The sequence below is a fragment of the Idiotropiscis lumnitzeri genome, chromosome 9 (genome assembly GCF_059441095.1).
Source record: "Idiotropiscis lumnitzeri isolate Australia: NSW breed Sydney's pygmy pipehorse chromosome 9, RoL_Ilum_1.0, whole genome shotgun sequence".
In the NCBI taxonomy this organism is placed as follows: domain Eukaryota; kingdom Metazoa; phylum Chordata; class Actinopteri; order Syngnathiformes; family Syngnathidae; genus Idiotropiscis; species Idiotropiscis lumnitzeri.
In genome coordinates, this window is record NC_142399.1 from 12,181,591 (window position 1) to 12,205,395 (window position 23,805).

Below are 23,805 nucleotides of genomic sequence, written 5' to 3' on the forward strand. Positions count from 1 at the left end.
GGAAATAGATAGGCTTGTGTTCCTAATGTTGTGGCCGGTGAGTGCATCCAAATGATGTCTTGTTGAAAGGTTACGAAGAGCCAACGACCAAAGGAACAATTTGCGCTTCTATTCTTTGCTTTTAGAAAGTTCCCGTTAGGTTTAGAAGGTTTGTGTGGTTTTTAACGCTCAGCCGCGGCTAAGCAGTCGTTGCACTGGTGGTCACGGAGAGGAAGCAAATGGTCTCATGCGGCCAATCATTTCCCAGAATGCGCTTTGGCAAAACCAACTGCAAAGCAGACCGCTTGAGTGTGTGTGCTTTCATGTAAGGGAAGGAGTTGCTGTCCATTTGGTGTTTTGTCAAGATATTGTTCAAGTTTTTGTGTGTGAACCAGGTTACACATGTACCATTTAACCAATTAATAACTTGTTTGTTGCTAGCCTCTTCCATAGCACAGTTCCCCAAATTTGGCAACTGTTGCCTTTTAAGGCATTTTGACAGATTTTTCGAGACCCACAGAATACTGTTTTATGAGGCAGATTAAGCACCCGAACAACCAAAAGAATGAGTACATCTTTTTCTTCTTTGGTAATCAACAGTAGAACATAGCTTGGACTTAAAAAAGGGGGGGGGAACACTGGTTTGTAGCTTAAAAGTGGAGTTAAAAAGCTTTCTGTTAAATGAAACCTGTCAAGCAAAGCAGTTTGTGGACCCCTTTCCATAAAGTTTAAATGAGGAGGAGAGTTTCTCCACACCGCTTCCCTGCTCGTCGGTAGGTGGCGCTTGTCTCCTTTGGCTGGAGAGGAGGCGGAGGAGGGAGAGCTGGAGCTGGAGATGATTGTGGCGGCAAGAGAGGAGGGGATGGCGAGTGAGGGGCGAGAGAGAGAGACGGAGAGAGAGAGAGAGAGAGAGAGAGAGCGTCAGCACTCCATGCGTTAAAAGGGCAGATGGTAACGGTGGGTAACTGAGGAGCAAAGCACTCTGATGGCGGTGCAGCCACGTGCGGCCGGAGCTTCTTGCAGAAAGCTGGCTGCAGCAGCACCACACTGACAATCTTATTCTTCTCCTCCGAGCCCATGCTGACGGTACACAGCAGCGGCAGGAGAAGAGGAAAAGTGTGGAAGAAGGAGGAAGAGGAGAGGCAGCCGCGATTGCACCAGGCAAACAGGAGGAGTCGGTGGCAACATTTGGGAGAAACCGATGAGAGAAAGATGGGGCGCAAAGCCAGCGGGAAGAAGAGGAGGAGGCGCATTTAGGACAAGAGACCGGTGAAATATTTAAAGGAGAAACTTGCAGAAGAAAGCTAATTCATCACAAGCGACAGCAAAAACTCTCCTCTCCTCTTTTTTTGTGTGTTTGAAGACACTCAAGTAGGACGAGGACGCATTACGCTCTCAGCAGAAGTCCGGGAAAGTCTGCAAAAAGCTTCCGATGGCGTGCTACTACATCGTGATCAGCTCCACCCACCTGCGTGACGGACAGCTCCGGAGCATCAAAGGGGTCTTCCGAGGACCAATCGAAGCCGGCGGACACAAAAACAACAAACCGGTACGGCACATTTCTGAAAGAAAGCCCTTCTCAAAACTTCTAACATCAATGAAACATAAGCAGGGGATTACATTGATGGCCCACTACGTAACTATGTCGGGCCACCTGTCGTTAATATTCATTAGTCAATATTTTCAGTTTGATCCAGTTCAATTATTAATTAGTCATTATTGATCTTTTTTGTCAAGTTAAATCCCGCCAGAGGGAATGGCTTGAACAACAACAAAAAAAACATGTTAAGGTACAGTCTTATTCCTTCTGAAGTCGTTGACAATCTTCTTCGTTTTTGCAGTATTGAGCTGTAATTTATTGTCCTCACACCAAGCCAATAGTCTCAGGACCTCATCTCTGTCTCATGCATTTCAGTAATGATACTCTGAGCTTTTTAATGGCCCAAAACCAAAGAAGCGAGGAGAAATTGCTGTCATTTGGTTTCATTTGACAAAGCTTGTAACTCAATTACTCTGATATAGTTCCCCATTGAAATGAATTAAATTGCCATTAATCCCTTGCAGCCGACAAAAAGTACCACCATTTTTTGTGTATAGTTTATCCATCCATCCATCCATTATCTGTACCGCTTCTCCTCACTAGGGTCGCGCGGGGGTGCTGGAGCATATCCCAGCTATCTTCGGGCAGTAGGCGGGGGACACCCTGAACTGGTTGCCAGCCAATCGCAGGGCACACTTAGACGAACAACCATCCGCACTCACACTCATACCTAGGGGCAATTTAGAGTGTTCAATCGGCCTGCCATGCATGTTTTTGGAATGTGGAGGAAACCAGAGCACCCGGAGAAAACCCACGCAGCCACGGGGAGAACATGCAAACTCCACGCAGGAAGGCCGGAGCTGGAATAAAACCCACGACCTCTGCACTGTGAGGTCATTGTGCTAACCAGTCGGCCACCGTGCCTCCCTGTATAGTTTATTTAATCATAAAAAAACTGTACTGTATTGCAAAATAGAAATGAAAAAGACTGTAAAGAAATACTGCGTTAGAAAGGTGAACAACTACATGTAGTGTATTCAAGTGTTGAATGTGTACCTGTATGGGGCGTGGCTTAGTGGGTGCCATCAGGAGCTGAAGTCGGTTGGTTGTTTAGTCTGCGTGTGATTGGCTGGTTGTGAGTAGGGGCCTAAAGCAGCTCCTTGCCAGTGTTGTATTTGCGTGTTCGGTTGGTTGTCCCATTCAAGAAACGGCTGAAAGTGCATCGGCGACTGCAGGTCTCCTTGCCCACTTGCCATGGCATCACACTTAATTGCTTTAGTTATCCATAAGAGAAATCCACTGTTCTGTTGTATCCATAATGAAGACTTGACAAGGCAAAGCATCAATGCCAAATTATAAATAATGTTTTAAATTGTCCGCCTCAAATCGAATTTGTCTAAGTATTTTTTTTTTCAAATTCAACAAACCTGAAGTGTTGACGAAAACTGCACATTGCCACAACCTGGATGACTGACAATCTACAATGACGTAAAGAATTTTTTTTTTAGTCAGCATATTGCTACTTTATAATGATATTGTGAAAGTCAGTAAAATACTTCCAGACAACAAGAAGAATCTTTAACATACTATGTTTGTTATGATTTTTAGAAAAACACGTAAGCAAAATGCTGAAACACAAAAAGTGCTTGCTGAGAGAAAATATGTTGGCAGAGACAACAAGCATATTTTGTCTTGATTTACAATATTGAATCTTGCTTAGTTGAGTTTTTGCAGCGTAAGTGAGCACTTTTTTAAACGCTTTGTCAATAATTCACTGAAAGTAATATAGCGGAGCCCCAAGATACGCTTGCTGATGTTTATTCCCGCATGAGAGCCACCCAGTCATTAGGTCTGCATCAGCGTCACTTGGCCCGCCCTCTGACTTGATTGTCAGCTCTTTAATCAAAGTGTTTGCACAGTTAATTAATTGCCACTTCCATTTGCTTAATTGACTGGAGGCACAGGGAGGCAGATGGGATGGGGGCGGGGAGGCGGCACAAAACTAAGAGCTCTGCTGGCTCGCCGGCGGTGGCGGCTGCATGCTTGGCTGCCTGGCCTGGCCCGGTCCGGCCCGAGCCGGGCCGGCCCACTCGCCATGGAGCGCCTGGCACCGGGGTTCCTTTGATGAGCTGCCAGGCGCAATCATCGCAACTTTGGGAAATTGAAATTGAAAAAAATGATCTGATTAAAAGCACCTCTCACATTCATAACCACAGACGAGTTTAGAATGTTGTCAGGTTTGGCACAAGATGGCCAGAGAGGGATGATTTTAACAAATAATACACGCTGTAAATTTTTTTATTCTTGCTTGATAAAGTTTCCACACAGAGAAACTTCAAATATCTCCCTGGCTTGAAAGTGAGACTCATTATTCACTGAAGCTAACTAGAATGTTCCGCTTTTGTCGTCCAATTTGTCATGTCTGGAAAAACCTTCCTTTCAAGTTGCGCAACATGCACTACGTCACGTTAATTTAAGACAACATGGAGTCTGTTTCTTTTTTTAAGAGGAGACACATTTTCAAGGAATAAATTTTATTTTTTTCAGGAAAAAAGTTTTCTTGTATTTAAAAAAAAAAAAAAAAGGCTTTCATAATCTGTGATTGACTGTCATTGAACATTCAGGTTACGATTCATGAATGGTGATTAACCCAACAACGGATTATTTCCGGTCTTTAATCCTATATGAATAATTGTCTCTAAATCCGACTGGATTAAGGATATTACTGATTGCAGCATATCATGTTGCGCAAGCATACAACTGGTGATTGTCACCTGAATTGAGATGTGATGAATTCACAAATGCTGAAAAAAAATAAAACAAATAAAAAGCTAATTAAAAAATGGCTGAAACTGCCATTTTTAGGGGTGAAAATTTTCTTCTTCATCAACAAATGAGTTACAATTTTTCTCATTCATTTTAACCTTTTTTCTTTTCCCATGCTGTTTTACGAGTGCATGACGTTCTCCAGAGGGTTTTAGTCGAGTTTTACAGTAAAAAAAAAAAAAAAAAAAACAATAGGTGAGTTTACCAAATATCACAGAAAATCAGATTTAGTTTTTCACAAACAAGTAATATTTTTGGAGAAATAATTTGTTTTTGTCAAGTCAAAGTCACATTTTCAATTAATAAAGTTAGATTTTATGCTGACAATTTTATAAATACCTGTACACATATATATATAAATATATATATATATATTAGTGCTGTCAAGCGATTAAAATATTTAATCATGATTAATCACATTTTTTTCAGAGTTAACTCATAGTTAATCACACATTTTATTCATTGTAAAAAATCCCTTTATTCATTGTAAAAAGAAATCCCTCTCATTTGTGGTATATAATGTATATAATTCAATATTTTATTGTATTGTAATACCTTTAATATATGAGAATTGATTCGTTTTTCTGCAAATACTTCTTTTTTTTAATTGGAAAAAAATAAAGCATTGGATTCGAATCAAACAAAGTCACACAATACAGCATCTCAACAGCCTTTCTAAGGGATCAAATTGTAGTAATACAAGTACACATACAAATACAAGAATATAAAATGCCAACAGAGTGCAAATGAAATGGGTCAAAATAATGGGCTGTCACACTGAGGTCGTTGTGGTTACTGAGAGAAGTCCAGTAATCACGGGTGAGCGCGACTGCTTCCGCCTTCTCCACTTTCTGCGCAGTCTTAAATGTGGGTTGCAATGGTGTATTTCGAGGACAATTCATAAGTACAGTCGTTGGACGCAATGCGAAGAATTTCTGCCAGACCTTCGTCCTTCACGATGCTAACACGCAGTGGCCACCCACTTAGCCATGGCTTCGGCGAGTCTCTTTTCAGTTGATCCAGCCACCGGTTTCTGTCGCAACTTATCCATGGATGCCTGGGTTTGACAAGGGGCTGGAGAATCGGCATCAGCGTTGTGCTTGGCCATCAAATGGTATTATAAACGAGACGTGCTGTGATGGTAGTTTAGTACACGATGGCAATACACCCAAATTACTTTGGTCTTATCAATTACACCATTAGGTAACTTAAAAAAAAAAAAAAAAAAAAAATTGCCGTTCAGAATTTAATTTGCGTCATTTTTACCACTCCTATGATGCTTTTAGTTCTATAACGTAGCGCAAACCCCGCAGAGAAAGCCCATGCAGGCGTGTCCTAAATTTCGGTTGGTTGATGGTTTCTTCCCGCTCTCGCAAGCGTCAGCGCTACGTCATTGGACTACATTGTTTATTAGGCCAAGATGAGTCTTAATCGCTCGTTAAAAATATTGACGGAGTTAAAAAGGGGTTGGATTAATCACATTGATAACGCGTTTTTCTGACACCACTAACATATATATATATATATATATATATATATGTGTGTGTGTATGTATATTTGTGTATATATCTATTTTATGTGTTTTTATTAGCTAATGAGTTAATTTGTTTTTATTTATTATGAAATATATATATATTTCCTTTTTTCTAAGGTTACCTTTTTTTAGAAAAAAGCTCATTTTTTTCAGAACTCATAAAAATTGGATTATAAGAAGTAATATAAAAATTGCAATCTTTTCTTCCATTTTTGAGAAATACATTTTGATAAGTTTTTTTTTTAAATATACTTTTCATAACCACACTGTAGCTTTGTTTCTCTTTTTGTAATCTCTGCCTGGTGAGCTTTTGTGCTGTTGTGAAAGTGACAAAATATTATAAGTCAATTTCTTGCGGTTGAATTTGTCAGAATTTATAAAAATAATAAGGTTATTACATTACATGTATAATCCATCCATTGAATCCAAATCTCAAGTGCCACAATGCAAATCAGGCCAAACACAAAAACAATCAAATCCAAGAAAATAAATCCATATTAACAGAAGTTTGGGAAAAGCCTGAAAGAACAAAAAGTCTTCTGGCCCTTTCTAAAAGAGTCCAGCGGCCGAGTAGTCCTCAGATGCTTATTATGGAGGGAGGGCGTTGCAGACGCAGGGGCCGTGGATTTAAAGACCCAGTCTCCCATGGTTTAAGGTTTGTTTGGTGATGGTGTGGACGTTTGTGCCACGAGACTGGAGGTGCCGAGTCGGTGTGTGCAGGGTGAGGAGGTCTTTGAGGTAGACTGGGGTGTTGCCATGGTTGCAGAGGTGGGTGAGGAGTTCAATTTAGTTGTGAATTCTGGATGTTATGGGTAGCCATAATTGCGGATTTTCATAAGAATACAGACAGCACTGTTCTGGAGGAATTGACGTCTTTGGAGGAATTTGTGTTATTTTTAAAGATGTTAATTCTTCCTGTTTGAGATGAAGTGATACTATTTTGAAAATCTGAATTTGCACATTCATGTGTTATGCTTTTATTAGTTTATTTTTCTTAATAGACATTGATCTGACTAGAAAAAAATGTCAATCAGAAGTTATTCAACGCAGTACCGGTACTGGGTTTGGGCGGCATGGATCAGTGGTAGAGTGGTCGTTTCCCAACCAAGAGGTTGTGGGTTCAATCCCTGGCCATTGTGACTGTGTCGAAGTATTCTTGAGCAAGATACTGAACCCCCCCCCCATTGTTCCTGATGCCATGTCATCAGTAGGTAGGTGAGGTAATAGTGTGAAGCGCTTTGAGTACCATCGGTAGAAAAGCACTATATAAGTGACAGCCCGTTTACCATACTTGAATTTTTTTTCAGTACTTTCTTAAGTACGTCCTTTCACTTAGGTATTTGGAGCAACGCCTATTCATTTAACTTTCTTTTTTTTTATTTTATTTTTTATTTTTTTTATAACTTTTACTTGAGTACAATTTTCGGCTGCTCTAAAAACTTGCCACTTACCTACAAAAGTATCATGCTAGCAACGTAGCGTTGTTCAGCGACTCACCTGAAGTCGGGCTACATTCAAATCCATCTGACACTTTTAAAGTGCAAACTGTCCCTTTAAGTTGCTTAAATCAAACATGTCTTCATTAATCAATGTTTAAAAAGAAAAAAAAAAAATCACACGATTTCTCCAGTCAGACATCAAAGCTGTCAAAGTAATAATGCGAATAAATTGAAGAAGAAAAGTGAAGCAATAATGAGCCTTTTCAAACGGCTGCTGCGCCCGTCACCTCTTCCCAGAATAGTGCACTATATATACGCCGAGAGTTAATTGGCAAACAAGCACACACGACGGCCGCCAGTCACCTTGGATCCTCGTGCGCACGACGACTAATTTTATCTCCGTCGGTGCGGGCGTCCTCTGATGAAACGGCGCGAAAGCGGCACGCCTGCAAATAAGCCGCTGAGATTTGACATGCGTTTGTCAAGCACAAAGTAAAAAATAAATAAATTTAAAAAAAAGCCTTTTAAGTCAGAGCTGACTCAATATCGGTGATTCCCAACCATGCCATGACACATCATACATTCATTTGCAGCAGGAAACTTCACATAGTTGGTCTGAAATGATTATCTATTTTTATTAGGGCCCAACTGAGTAATTGGCCAGTTTTTGCCTACATAATCTTACTTTCTCATGGAACAGTAAATGCTGTTCAGTCGGTATGGGCGGGAAGTAAAACACATGGATGGCTGGCAAAACATTATTTTGCGTGAATGACATCCTTCTCCGTCCTCTCATATGCCTGTTAAGATGCAGTATGCCGTAGATCATTTCACAAAAGTTTATTGTCACACATTGTGTGCATTATTCGTGTTAAAATTGACTCCCGTTTTAGTTTGAGCCTCTGCCTGTACGTCATGTCTATCAAATGCAAATTCATCAAGGATGAAATGTTTTGACTTGTGAAAGAAATATGTGGTGTTATTTGGAAGTCAAGTCATCACTACATGGCAAAGAAAATAATGGAGTAGACAAAATGTGGTTTAACGTTAAAGGGCATTATGCATACAGAATATTTGGCCAGTAAGTCACTCATTATGATTATGTTGCACTTATACAGCATCTAAATCTAGAGCTCAAGTCATCACGGTGAACAGAATGGTTTTCTGCCTAATATCGGAATTGGCAATAGCCTAAAGAAATAGATATTTGTCAGGGGCCTGCTATTTACTACAAATGGCAAAATGTATAACATTTCTGCGTGGTTGATGTGCCATGAGATTTTTTTCCGGAATGTAAAATATGTGCCTTGGCTCAATAAAAGTTAAAAAACACCTCATGAAATCTTAAATGAGACTCTTGATTTTTTTTACCATTTCCTCTCCTGGCCTCCATTACCGGGCTAAGTCATGTCTCAGTCTGCCCCACTCGTCCCACTAATAAATGATCCTAATCCTCAAATGGACTTTGGGCCAAAAAAAAGGAAAAAAAAATTGTCGTCCAATTGGAGATGTTCTGATCTCCTTCCTCACGATTGCTCAACACTTTTTAAAGAGCTCAAAATGAGACAGACGATAAGAGAGTGAGAGAGCGTGTGTGAGAAAGAGTGCACTTGACCTTGAGTGCATAGTCTCACTAATAACTGAGGATTGCTGTAGTGACTGATTACGCATATTCAGCAATGACAAACTCTCAGCATTCATGTAGAAGCTACACAGTTGTCAGTTATTTTCTTCATTAGGGAATTTAGTCAGCTTACATCAGACGATTGGATTTCTTATTTTGATTCATTAAAGACCTTGTCAAGTCAATTCAGAGATTTGTTTACAGAGTTTTGCTGAAAATGTTGAAAAAAACTGAGGACTGTAGAATTGTGGAGGTAGAACGGTAACCTTGTTTTTTCACAATTTCAGTTCGCTGGCATGCCAGCTTTCAAGCGTCTCATAGTTGCCCGTGATTTTGCGCATGGCACAGATAGAAGGCGAAAGAGCAAAGGGTGGAAAAGGAATGGGGAAGTTTAAAAACAAAAGAACAACTGCTGGACTGGAGGTTTGGGTTCTTGTAGCCGCTATAGAGTGCCTCGTTGTCACCTATGAGTCCATGAGATGAGTGTAGAACAGTGAGTGACTTCATTTTGTGTTCTTAATGAATGTATCATCCTCAGCACAAGTGTTGATGAGTCTTCTCAGTTTCAAAAGCGCCTGCAACGTCAACCTGACTCACGAGCCAGAACCTTTAGCCAGAAAGATGCATCCAAATGAGGTTTGTGCGCAGCCGCTGGAATTTTTCACACAATTTCCCAACATTGGTGAGCCGAGTGGACACGTTACCGTGGCAACGTCCATCCCAAGCCAAATAATGTAGCGCCGTTTTTTTTCCGCGTAACAAGTCAAGATCATGTTGGGGGGGTTTTTTGTTTTGTTTTTTTTAAACACATAAATTGTATTTAAGTTCATTTTTTTTCAGCCTTGCCGATGGAACGAGCAAATGACATTTTTTTTTTTTTTTTGCTGATACCAAATGTTTTTGAAACTTATTTTTGTAGGAAATAGTAATAAAATAAAAAAAATGAAAGCAGTAACAGCCGAAAGCATGTGGCTTCATGTGTGTGTTGTTGATATTTACTGAAAATGTGCGTGCGTGTGTGTGTGTGTGTGTAGTAGTTCTTTTTATTACTGTTGCTGTTTAGTTGTTGATGCTGTAGATGTGTGTGGAGTAGATGAGTGTGTTGTTGTCACTGCAGATATGTGTGTATTTGTTGCTATTGTTGGAGATGTGAGTGTTGATGTTAAAAGAGTAGATGTAGCTGTTTATGCTGTGTGTGTGCGTGTGTGTGTGTGTGGTTTTGTTATTGTATGTACGTTTAGTTTTTGTCACTTTGGTGTACTTAGTGCTTGCAATAGATGTGTTTGTGGTTGTTGTTATTGTTGCCATAAATGTGTGTGTGCCTTGAACTCATCCGAACAACTTGGATCCTCTCTCCGTAAATTAAATACGGGCTAATTCTTTTCATGCACGTGTCTTCATGCATGTGTTTTTTTTTTTTAAGTGTGTGCGTGTGTGTGGGCATGTGTGTGCGCGGTGCGGTGCATGCGACATGATGAGCGTGCATGTGGCGGGAACTCTATGGATGTGTGAAACATCAGCCATGACTGCGGAGCCATCTGCTGCCCACAGCCACGTGTGTGTGTGTGTGTGTGTGTGTGTGGGGGTGTGTTTGCGCGTGTGTCCTCCGGAGCGATTGCGCTTGGCTGAACCATCCTGCTTATTTATGATGTTGTCATATGGAACATGAAGAGTTTACCGACGTTGGCCCTCAGGAGGAAGTGCGTGAAACGTGTTTACACGTCAACACATTACCGCTTCCTCTTGGTCTTAATCTGACATCCACTTTTTGGAAGTTTCCACGGTAACGGCAGCATGTTTGCATGCTCTCAGTCTTAGCTGAAAGCTGCACGACTCAAGAGCTTTTCCAGCAGCGCTCACACAAATGCGAATGGTCTTCTGGCTTTATTAGTGCGATAAGTCCTCTTGATCTTGGGAGTGTAAATCCTGTAGTGACGCAGTCTCGGAGCTCCTTTTTCACAATGTAAACCAATTTTCAAAATGTGACAGAAGTCAAATGCGACGAGAGCAAAAATTGCCAGGTGGTTTGTTACTACTCTTCCAGCGTGTGGTGTAGTGTAGAACCGGCCAACACAGTACACCATACACATCCAAACTCAAACTCAAAAGGATTTGCCGTCATAAACATTGAACAGTTTTATGATTCCCGATTATCGATGAGACTGATTTCTGAGCAGGGAAAATGACTCTTAACAAAATACACATCTCGAGACATTAGATAATCAGGCATTTTCTGACTTTGATAGCAAGGCCGAGTTTGAAGTGATGGAATTGGAAGTGTTAGTGGTAGAGGCATACAAATAAATTGCTCAGTTGCAGAAAAGAAATCTATTTCTCAGATAACTTTGGCTTGCTATGTTTTGTCTGATTTAATTGGCCTCGAGTCCACAGAAATTGGACATATTTTCCCATCTTGAGTGACAAACTTGGGACAGCACACTTGAAAAGCTGTTCTGGGAGAGGCCAGCAACAGTGGTCATCTTGCACTGAAATGACCCAGGCGCAAGAAATGCAGAGTTGATACAGAGTTTTATCTGAGGTGATGTGGCATGATTCCTTCTTGAGACAGTGGTTAAGAGTTAGTTAGCCTTTAGCTCATCCAGACGCTCATCCAGATGTTTCTGGCATTTCCAAAATGTTCGCCTGAGGTAAAGATCCGCTGTCCACGTGGCCTGTCGTTCTTTGCCACAATAACTACAGCGGCGCAACTTCACTCTTGCCTTTCAGGTGTGATGTTAACAGATGCAAAATCTGGTTTGTTGAATCAATTTGCATCTTTCTCCTCTCACTATTTTTTATGCATTCAAGCAGAAGTACGCTCAATGAACCGTGCTGCAATTTTTCCAGTTTAGCAGACGCGTTCATCCTGGTTGTTCCTGGTGAGCAGATCAGCTTCCACATCTGTGTATGTGTGCAATCCAATTCTCGTCTGTTTTTGCATCAGGCCCAATGTGTTTTGAATTCTGTCACTGTTGCTGTCTTGCTTGTAATGTAAAAAATAAATAAAATACCGGAGGTGGTATATTGACTGCGTGGGCATTTTAGCGCTGCACGCAGGTGCCAAAATGAAGGAGCTTAGCAGTAGCCAGATCAATCACACGTACGACCTGTTTGTTTACAAGGAATTCTTTCTGAATGTTGTTGGAATGATACTTGTAAAATCGATTTGGATTGCATGACGTTGAGTCTTGGGCATGGAGCACATTTTCTTGAGTAGGTGGCTGCACTGAATTAAAAGATCTGCAGGTTTTTAGCTTTTTCTCGAGCTAAAAGTACGGCAATCGCGTTCAATCTGCAGTATGGATCACAAGTGAAAAGTCGATTAAATGTCTTGTTGCAAAGTTTTTTTCAGGGGCAAAGGTGAGAACCTGAAACTGTTTTGATTTGCACCTGTCAAACAAGATGAAAATGGTGCATTTCCTTTAGTTTTTACAACATATTTTTATTTTTTTAAATAGGATATTTTGTTTACCGTCATGTGACGCCTGAGCAGCTAAATTGAGCTATTCCTTTATGACCGAAAAAGTGCTAAATGTTCGCTTAGGGTGGGCTGTATGCATGTGAGTGAACAGTTGTGCAAGTTCTGTGCCGCTGTTTTTTGTGAAACCTGCACTCGTGCAACATGAGTTCACAACCATTCTTAAAAGAATTACAGTCTATTTCCATCCATTCATTTTGAAAAATTTTCTACAAGCCATACCGTGCTGTCAATCTCGCAACTCTCTTTCAGTCAGCAAATTGTCTCATAATGGTCAAATGATCACAACAAGGAATGAAAGAATGGAAACATTGTTCATAACAGCCCCCCCACACCACAAAATAATCACTTCATCCTCTAGAAACCATCATTTATCGTTACGTGTGTATACCGCTTAAAAGGAAGCCACCAATCTGCTGTATGCCCCAATTGTGCTTTTTATGGTGTTTGTTTGCACTCATTAAATATGCATGACAACTTCAGATAAAAGCCTAAATGTGAGCTATTGCACTCGCGCCGATACAATTAGAGGCGGAGACACGTTTGCTGAGCACGTCTGCCGTTAGCGGGCAAGCATCTGAAAGGCGGCGCTCGTCAACTTGCAATGCAGGCACATTTAATTATGTTGCAATCAAACGGCCGTTTTCTTGGTCTCTCGCCGCTGGGAAAATCGCAAACGACATGGAAAATACACTTAACAAACACTGCCGTCAGACGCTCGGGATGGCTGTGGAGATGTGATATCATTCTGCATTAGGGTAGGGTGGCAAAAATATGGATGGTGGGCTTCAAATTGACCCTGCCTCTCTTCCATATTGGCTTCCCGGAATTTAAATTGTCTGCAGTCATTGTTGCATTAATGGAGAAATTTTAATTTGTATAAAATTGTAAGTCAATATGTGTTATTATTTAGATAAGGAATTTAACACATACATATACAACATTTTATGTCTATGATTAAATGATTGATCATTATGTATTGGTGTATTTATTATGAATAAAACAACTTTAACAATTTTTTTATTAAATTTTATTTTACATATACTTTTAACATGTTGCATTCATTCTATGAAACAAGTGGTGAAGTAGTTAGAATTAGTGTTGTTCCAATACCACTTTTTTTTACCGATACAGCTAACTGGCTGTGCAGTATCGGCTGATACCAATACTCTACCGATACTTTTGAAAAATCAAAATGTAAGCGCAATCTTTCTTGTAATTCTAAAGAATTGCATATTCACTTGGATGTAAAATTATTATTTTTCTGATTAAAAACAACAATTTGTCATATTTTGCATCGACAGTTGTTCTTTTCCTTTTCCTTTTTTTTTTTCTTACCTCACCTACAAACTGAGGTGGCCTGACTTTGCCTTCTGGAAAGCAAATGTTTGCCCACCTATGACTTTGGAGCTTGATTGGGAATTTCTCACAAGGTGCAAATGAGAAAATATTAGTCCTGCCCCAGGTCATATTTAGCAATGTTTTCCTTCCAAACACACCCTAATCCAACACGCAAAATCCCTCCGAGATCCGTGGTGGTCCTAAGAACAAACTCCCCACATACCCCTCTCTCCCCTCCCCTCTCCAGAGAATGATTTTCCCTCCTAAGATCTTCTTAATGAGTTGTGGAGTGCCGCATGCTGAATTATATATTTATGTAGCTACTCCATCGCTATGGCAACTGAGGGTAGCGAGCTGTAGGACTTGAGGGGGCGTCATAGCGACTCGGGTGAACCCTGCCAACAAGGTGGGCGGGACCGTGGGGGGACAGGAGGGGGGTGGCAGAGGGGAGATGGATAGTCGCCAAGCGGGATGGCGACACAGGAAATGTAAGCAGATGGACGAGATGCAGAGAGAGGAAGTTTACCCACACTAACGCTTGTTAGCCCTCTGCCTCGCTACAACCTTTTCTTCTTTTTTTTCCCCGTTTTATTCCATTGTATCGGTGACTCACAACCGATGAGCTGCGGCAAATGAGCCAACTTCACTTAATTGGTCTGGAAATGATCATTTATTCAACTGGAACCACGCCATGATTCGCTCATGGCGTGTTTCTTGCATATCTGTGAATTGCAAGGCCGGACAGGCCTTTGGTCATAGCCGGTGGCCCGGTGTCTTTAGGGGTCATTGCTCTCCTATACTTTGCCTTTCTAGTTGTGTTTCATTTCATTTTTGTCTGCGTTTCTCGCTGCGCAATCACCAGACCGCCTTTCTTCTCCATCGCCTCGTCTTCTCCTTCAATCGGCTTCTCATTCTTCTCCCTTTTGATTGCGTCCATGCGCTCCTTACCGGCTACCTCCCCCTCCTCTTGTTGTCTCATCCCCCTTTCCGCATGTTAGGGATGTTTCTATCAAAACAAGCCTGAACAAATGAATCAACCAGCCAAGTTTGTCTGTCATTTACGCGCGGGGCAGCCCTCGAACTCCGAGGCGAAGCCAGCGTGTTCGACTGCACACATGGTTTTTATTTGCGTCAGCATAAGCAATTTGAATATGCAATACAGAATGGGAAACTTGACATTTGACTCCATCACACTCTTCCAGCCTATTCTAATGGTTTCAGATTACAAGACATCTTTTGGTGTATGGTGTATTTTCACTAGGCCTGACACATACAAGTTATCTCTCTGGCCATGACGATATTGTTGCTTTAGAGGTACCAAGCCTTGTGCTGAACCTCCCCAAGTCATAAGTTACGGCCTTAGAAGCGAGTGAGTCTCTCTTTATCTGCTAAGGGTCTAAGAGGTCATCAACACCTCAAGGGAGGTGTTCACAGAAAAGGGCTCTGGCGTTGGGGAGTCACATTCGCGAGGAGCCGTACCTGGCACCCATAGGACAGTTCAATTTGAGGCCAGAAAGATACGAATGCATGTGCAACAAAGGGGGCCTGTAAGATTAGTTATAGTTTGAAACTTGCTAAGATGACAAACTAAACAACAAAACTAACAGATGAACATACAAACTTACATTTCTTTAACACCGCACCTCCAAGCTAGCCCACCCCGTCATCCCCTCTTCAGTCTCACTTTAGTGAGCAGTAAAAACAAGCATCAAATGATAATCAGAACAACAACTGTCCTGCCATTACAAAGCCCCTTCCATCTGGATCACACACCCACACACACACACGCACGCACGCATACATAAGGGAGTGTGTTACACATTAGTCCACGCACGCACGTGGAAGTGAAGAGGAAGTGAAGCAGAAGGCCGCCGATGTGCGCTCCACTGGAGGCGAGCGCAGCCGGTCGGCTCTTGACATTGGACCAAGATCACGACCTCCCTCCCTCCCTCGCTCGTTCGCTTGTCGAAAGACGATACGTCCGTCCTCAGTCCTCAAAGCACGCATCAGATACAAGTGCGCAAGCCACACTCAGCTCCAATAGCGGATTTTGTTCCATGTTCATTTCAATTGACATGTATGAAGGGGGTCCCAATTGCATGTAAATAACGCCACAAGCGTCAAAACAAGTCGCACAATGTCAATGATACAAAAAAATAAAGTTTAGTTAGCCTGACCTAAATTTTCCTCGTTGAGTAAATGAGCGTGCGGGTGGCATGTTACACTGGCTGCTGTCATCAGATATTCCCCTCACCTCTAATTTCCCACTTATATACCACATTGGATGTTTCTACACACATCTAATGTAATATACTTCCATCACATTCAATACACACACCATATTTGACCATAGTTAATGTCATACACAACTTTGTTGTCCTCTGTTCACATATTTCCTGTAACACATTTGTATATTTAACGTCAGATTTATTCTCTATATGCCTCTGACGTAACATTCAACATCATATTTCATGTTTATACTCACCTGTAACGTTGGATCGGGCGGAATCTTCGTACCGCCAAAATCTTCACTTTTCAGGAGAACTCGAAACAGCAACCGTAAACAATCCATGGTCAAGGAGAACAAGCCGTTTTCAACACTTTAGCTTGGCCAATCATTTGTAAAAAAAAAAAAAAAAAAACAAAAACACAAAAAACCCCACAAAAGATACAATAGAATACAACTTTATTTGTATAGCTCATTTCAGAACAGCTGGAGCTTAAACAAAAGGCTTTCCATATGGTGTCATGTAAATTAGCGGGAAATGAAAACACAAATTAAAAACAAAAGCAATAGATACCAGAACAACAAACTTTCAATGGATAATCCCCATTTTGCCGCTGCGAGTATGAAAACAGCAAAGTGTTTTTGTGCGGAAGATTGACAACATCAGACTATGAAGTATGAGTGAACTTGACTTGAAGTATTCACTCTTTTAGTCCGCACTGGTACAGAATGCCGATACTGATAGTCCTTTGTGATGCATCAAACTGCTGCAGTATAGCGCCAACTACTGCCAAGGTGGACTTGCTGAATGTCAGATTTTCCCCCCCCTTAAGTATCGGTGCCTGGTATCGACAACCTCCCCAAACTACGCAATACCTTACCTTGTAGGTCTGATTCCGATACCTGGTATCGGTACACGCCCATCCCGAACATGAATTTTAGATACTATATTTACAAATATGAGTGCCAATTGTCCATTATTAAATATATGTACGTAGAAATAGACCACAGCGTTATCTAGCCATCCTTTGCCATCCTTGTCGCTGTAATATATCTCGGCGACAGGTTGCGTTTTGGTGGAATTGTCACGGGACCTTTGTTGTTAACGATCGACGCATTAAGACACATTAGCGTACAACAGCTGGGCATGAGCGGTCTCACCATTAGGCATACCATCTCATGACATCCATTCCAGCACGTGTGCAGTTTTGTGTGCTTTGTCTTTGCACAAAACAAGTCTCTTGAGGCTATTTTATGACTTCACAAGCGATTAGGTGAAAGATTGTGTCAATATTGGACAAAAGCAATCATGGCGCTCTTTGTGTTGTTGGTCACCTGTGCAATTTATTTCATCCTGTGGAAAGGGGAATCTATTTTTTCGCAGCCACAACAGCTGAAGTGAGCACATGTTTGTATTTGGCAGCGAGGCAACACTATCATATTTCCGTTTACTTGTGCTTCACACCGACGACCGTGCACCTTTTAATTCACTTAAACGTGATGACAAATGAATTATAATCAAATGATTGAAGAGAAATAATCACAAACAATGGCCCCAATGCATCTGGAATGTAATTTTGAGGATGTGACAGATTTTCACTGTAACTGCAATTTGATGCATTCAATTGAAATCTGGATGATGAGATCTGGATTTGGTGTAGCTTGACCTTCGTGAGGATAAGTGGAACAGAAGTTTTCAAAGTATTGTAAGCATTGCCGTACAAGTTTTCCATTTTAATTTGACAAAAAAATATATTTCGTTCAAAATGTCTCGATTTTCCTCAAGAAAATGTTTTAATCTATCGAGATATTTGAACAATGTGTAAAAAATGAGATTGAAGTCACACAAAAAAACAAAAACATTCAAATTAAAATTTGTTGTAATTTTACTCGAATGTTGCATTTTTCTCTGAACGTAACGGTGACCCTAAATCAAAATCTAGCTGTGAAAATAGTCCAAAATTATTTTGGTTCCACTTTTTTTTTCGGTAAAATTGTCATTACCTCTTACTAGTTCGTTAGTTACAGTAGTTAGTTTGTTTTGTCTGATCAGTAATTTTGTTGTCAGTCGATAGTTGCATTTATCAATTAAAAAAACAATGAAATAAGTAGCTTCAGTGGAGGTATCAATCCTTTTATTTGTTTTGAGATGGAACGCATGAATGAATAATTCTGTCGTGTTGTGTGTGTGTGTGTGTGTGTGTATTGTCATGGTTGTGCAATCGCACCCTTTGAGTTGTCAACGGAAATGCACTGAAAAGACGTAGAAGACGACTGCAAGTGGTGTCTGCGGGCACAAAAGGTCATGAGTTATCTTAGCTTGTGTTAAACATATGCGCGCACGCTCACACACTCAGGTTGCTGGTGGCGTGTGCGTGGATGTGTGTTTATCGTAGTGTGGCGTCAGCGCTTCTAATGACAGTGGAGCAGCAGATAGTATTGACCGGTCTGACCCACTCTGACCATCAATACTGATGATCCCGTCCAGATAAGCTTACATGCAATCAATAACACTCTCTTTGTTTCACTCGGTGCGCGTGCGCGCGTGTGTGGCTGACGTCACTATGACCTAAGTTGTCTCAAATACAAGCTAGTGTGATGCTATGCGTGTGCGCGCACGTGCGTGTGTGTTTGTCAGTGGTTGACTTTACTTCACAACCTGACACGTCCGACCTTGTGTGTGTGCGTGTCTTTGGTTGACTTTACTATAACCTGACGTAACTGACTCTGACCTCAGGTACATGTGTGAATATGTGTGCGTGTGCATGTGGGTTTGGTTGAGTCTACTGTAACCTGGCACGTGTATTACTCTGTCCTGTGCGTGGTTTGTGCGTGCCAGTGTGTGTGAGTGCATACATGCGTTATACCACAGTCTTTTTGGATTTTCTAATGTGCATGCGGGTGTGTGTGTGTTTTGTTTGACTTGTACATGATCTGACTTGTCTGTGCATGTGTGCATGTGTTTGCGACGCGTCTGGCCCAGGATCTTAATGTGAGATGGAAGATGGTGTGAGCGCGTACATGTGTGGGTGCACGCATGTTTGTGATATACATGGGTGTTTTTTTTTTTTCAATAAACCCTGCTTACAGTATACTGTGTGTGTGCAATTGTGAGCCATCTATTTTAGAATGAGTCACTCTGCTATATCAATACATGTGTGTGCGCATGTGTGTGTTCATGTGTGTACATGTCAGGGGTGCTTTGGGGCATCTTAAGGTCGGTCAAGGTGAGCTGTAATGGAACTCTGACCAGATCCAATTGGGGACCACTTGTGGCAAAATGAGTTGGCCTCACACGAGGAAGTAGTGTGTGTGCGTGTGTGTGCGTGCGTGGGGGTGGGCGTGCATGTGTGTGGGGGTGGGTGGGCGTGTGTGTGTGTGTGTGTTTGTGATTAGGCCATATAATCTGTGAAAAAACAAATCTAATAGTGACACTTGGCACAGGAAAAGGCCACATTTTCTTAAGAGAAAAACAAATTGTGATCAAGCCATGTTCTTTCCACACACCAGTTGCCACTGTGTGTTATTATTATTATTAATATTATTATTATTATTATTATCATTATTATTATCATTATTATTATTATCATTATTATTATTATTATTATTATTATTATTATTATTATTATTGGGGCAGCAACAAAATCTCCACATTCCGAACAATACAAGAAAATGTCTTTGTATTTTAGTTGCAAAACAATGAAGTTATGAAAACAAAACTGCAAATGCTGGGATAGGCTCCAGCACCCTCCCGCGACCCTGTACAGGATAAGCGGTGTGGATAATGACATGACATGAATATGTCTGTAATGTTCTCTCAATGTCTCTATCACTTTCACGTCCTTTTTTTCTTTTTCCTCTACGCTATTTTTCAATACACCCAAATATGTACACACACGCACAAAGGGTTGTGTGTTTCTAAGAGGAGTGAAGTTGGATTGTTGGACTTTTTTTTTTTTTTTGTGGGAACTCCGAGACTGAATGAATGTTCTAGCTTGTTAATAAACTCTGCCGTTCCTTCTCTGCTGGCCTAAAAAAAACAAAAATGGAGCCTATTCCAGCTGTCTTTGGGCAGTTGGCGGGGTACACCCTGAACTGGTTGCCAGACAATCGCAAGGCACACAGAGACGAACAACCATCCGCGCTCACACTCATACCTTGGGGCAATTTAGAGTGTCCAATCAACCTGCCATGCATGTTTTCGGGAGGAAACCGGACTACCCGGAGGAAACCCATGCAGGCACGTCTTTGGTGTGTATGTGTGTTTATAACAGTTTTTTTCACTGTATGATTTGGTGTATTGTTCAATTTAAATTTGAGGTGTGTGTTGTGTGCTATTAAATACAGGTGTGTGTCAGTGTTTTCTTCACCGTGTGATTGTGTGCGTGTGCGCGCGCGTGTGTGGGCGTGTGCGTGTGTGCGCGTGTATAGCAAGATAACATTGTTGTGTGACAGAAATCTATCAGCTTCAACAGGATTGCTTTTTGCTGGCTTTGCTTGCTCCTGTGTTTCATTCTTGTTTCCTGCTCCGCAACCGTGAACCAACACCACAAACCCATACATCCCGTTATCCCTCCCAACCTGACCACCCCCCACCCCCCAATTGCCTACTCCCCATCACTCTGAAGACTTTCACTCGCAAAGCAACAACACCCATTGCACAAAATAAGAGTTTTGCAGCTACTTTGTGTGTATTTGTCTGTAAGTGTGTGTGCGCGTGTTTGTGTCAGTGGGCGTTTGTGTGTGCATGCGCATGTACATCCCCTCTAAATGATCACCCCCGCCAAGAGTGAAATAGATACGAGGGAGGCAGCGGGACAGGAGCACAGAAGCATGGGGAGAAGTCTGAGATAGATGACAAGTCGGGAGGGATGGAAGGGTGGGGGAGGATGGGGCGGCGAGCCACATGGAGGAAAAAATGAGCCATGGAGGCATGAGAAGTGCAAAGATGAACGAAGAGGGCAGGCGGGCGGGCGAGCGAGGGAGAAATTAGTTAGCGAGTGAGCAGGCACAAGGGGCATGAAGGATGGACGTCAGGTTTCAGGTTACATTTGTCATTCAAATATACGAACGAATGTCGGGATGCATCGCCTGCTCTGTCCTCATTGGCTAATTTCTCAGTGACTTCGCCCCAGGAGGAGGGGTAGGGTGGGGCTTATATTTTTGATCAGGATATATATGTTACACTGGAGAATGCAAGTACACATTTTTCGTGGATCAGTGGCTAGAGACGAATGCCTGAAAGCAGCGGTCCCAAGACTCAGGTCGGCCGCAGCCCATTAGCTCCCGGGAAGCACAAAGAAGGACCATTAAAAATGATTCAATAAATATGTTTATTTTATTTTATTTTATTTTATTTTATTTTATTTTATTTTATTTTTGCAGAGCATCTATCCCCCACCCCATTGATTACGTTGTGAGCTGTGAGCACATTTACTAAAAATGAAACGAAATGTGTTTGGCTGCAGTCAATCCAAGTCCCTCTTTTTTCTTCTAACTTTGGTTTTCAAGTTGAAGCAAACAGAATCCGCCAACGTATGAACGAGTAAGCAATAAACAGAAAGAAATTGTAACAATAGCTGAACGCGCAACTGATGGGCTGGTCATGACTTGAAGTAGTGTTGCGAAGATGAAGCCAGTTTGACATGAGAAGTTCCTTCCCATGGCTTCTGTGGCTGGATCGATATGGAGGAAGCCGTTGTGCAATGCATGTTGCCAAAAACAAGGCAATCCCCAAAAAACGCTGAATCATTTGAATAAGTAGGACGAAAGTGATCAAGTGGAAAGCATGAAAATGCAATCAGTTTGCACATGTAAACATTAGCAATGTGGTCGCAAAAAAATTGCCAGCAACCATGTCATCTTTTGATCATGCACATTTGCATGTAGCAATGATGTTAATGCTGTATGTAATTTACATTTTAAGGTATATTCATTATTCCTGAAGAGGCTATTTTTTAGTAGTTCACTCTCATTTTAGTGTTGGACATTTCATGTACTATTGAATACAAATGTTGTAAGATGATAAAATGTTGAATTACTTTATAATTAAATATCATTCTGTTTCATCATGCTGTTGGTTCAAATAGATGAGTCCCTTATCTGCAGTTGGGCCATTCTTTTTAGAATTACGGCCGAATTTCATGTGTACTTACATTGACTTGGTTTAGAAAGACGACGATGAGCCTCAAGTCACTTTGTGTGTTTTGTTTATCGGTCGGCCTAATGACTGCATCGTAATCTAGTTTGGCCTCCACCAACAAGCGCATGCTAATGATGTTTACTACATAAAAAAATGAGGTCAGTAAAGCCCAAAACACTTGCCGCTGGATTTACCTTCGTCAACCAGCAAACTAACACTTGCAGGGCTTTTTGTGTGCCGTTTGACTTGGCTTACGAAAGTTGGTGGCTTCAAGGAGGCATAGTATACGTTCTGTCCACATTTCCCAGTATGTCATTGTTACCATGACAACTGGGGAAGAGCTAGGGCATTGCTACTAAGCAAGCAGCTGCCTAGTGTTGCCAGCTTGGCTACTTTTTTGCTATATGTAGCAAACATTGCGGACTCCTCTCGCAAGTATTTCTCTGCAAAAAATCAACCAGCGTCAAATTTAGTTAGGTTTTGTGTTGTCTTAAGGCCTTACACACCAATCTGACGTCAGCCATCCTGGCCCACTGTCGCATCGTCCCAGAAGTCGCCACGTCAGACCGGAAAATGACTGAAGAGCACACAGCAAAAGCCGACTGAGATGCCAACTTCTCCGGACCTTCTGCGCAGTAGAAGCAGTACCCCTCCATGCCATCGGTGGCGATAGTGGCTGCGTAGCCTTTGACGGCAATGTCTAATAACGGCGGTCTTTCGTCAATGAGAGTGATTAAGTCGTCTTTGCGCTCTTCTGTCCAGCCAGCCATTATGTCCATAGCGGAGAAGTGAAATTGAGCAAAGTTTATTTAGTTCTTGGGAAATAGTGTCGATTTTCAAAAGTTTGCCGTTTCCTCACTTCCCGTGCTTGTCCAGTACACTGATTCGCTAGCTAACATCCAATCACAGTGATCATTTGTCCCGACAGCCTGACCCGATTCTACGTTGAAACGGCCAAATTCAACACAACGGCTACGACTTTCCAAGGTCAGTTTGGTGTGTAGAGGCCTCTAGGAAACTTGGGAGATGTTCAAACCTCCACGTCTACACCTCCAATAATGGGTATGATTGTGTATGTACAGTTTGCATTTGTGTTTCGTATTTCGATAATGTATTACTTTTACATTGGCATTACTTTGCTCGCACTGCACTGTTGATATCCAGACCAAACTGAGAAATAGCAGAGCAAACTTTACTTTAATATTTACTTCGCGAGTTAGAACTGCAAACTAAAAGTGAAAGAAATGTGAATCGAGCGAGAAAATGTAAATTGCCTTATCGCTAATACTTCCTGTTTTTTTTTTTCAACCCTTCCTGTTTAGATGCGTCATGTGACCAAGCTCCACAAATAATGAAATATCAGCCAATCAATGATTAATGATTGATGATTGAATTTCCATACCACAGACACTAGAAACCATGAATATTTCTGATATAGACTCTCCCAAGTCAGCTGGGAAAAACTCAAGATCACCTGTAACAACCCTAAAGCCCAAAGATGCATGGACGGGCCCTTTGTTTGTCCACATGGGCGACTGGTCAATTGCTTTTGCTGTTTAGGTTTCAGAATGTCACGCGATATGATTTCGATGATCAGAGCTGTTTTGTATACGCACTGTGTTTATTCATAGCAACGCAACATGTGTTATTTATATCTGCTAAATACTAACTGGCG

At 41.5% G+C, this 23,805-nt stretch overlaps 1 protein-coding gene across 1 annotated transcript in view; it reads left to right on the forward strand.

Moving 5' to 3' along the window:
- Nucleotides 1–844: 844 nt before the first annotated feature.
- The window catches only part of LOC148330275 (uncharacterized), a 40,420-nt gene continuing 17,459 nt past the window's right edge, over nucleotides 845–23,805 (forward strand). The window contains exons 1-2 of the mRNA XM_088305489.1: nucleotides 845–1,248; nucleotides 1,343–1,528. Of these exons, the coding sequence (XP_088161615.1) occupies nucleotides 1,412–1,528 (117 nt within the window). The 5' untranslated portion in view covers nucleotides 845–1,248; nucleotides 1,343–1,411. The remainder of the gene's footprint in view (nucleotides 1,249–1,342; nucleotides 1,529–23,805) is intronic.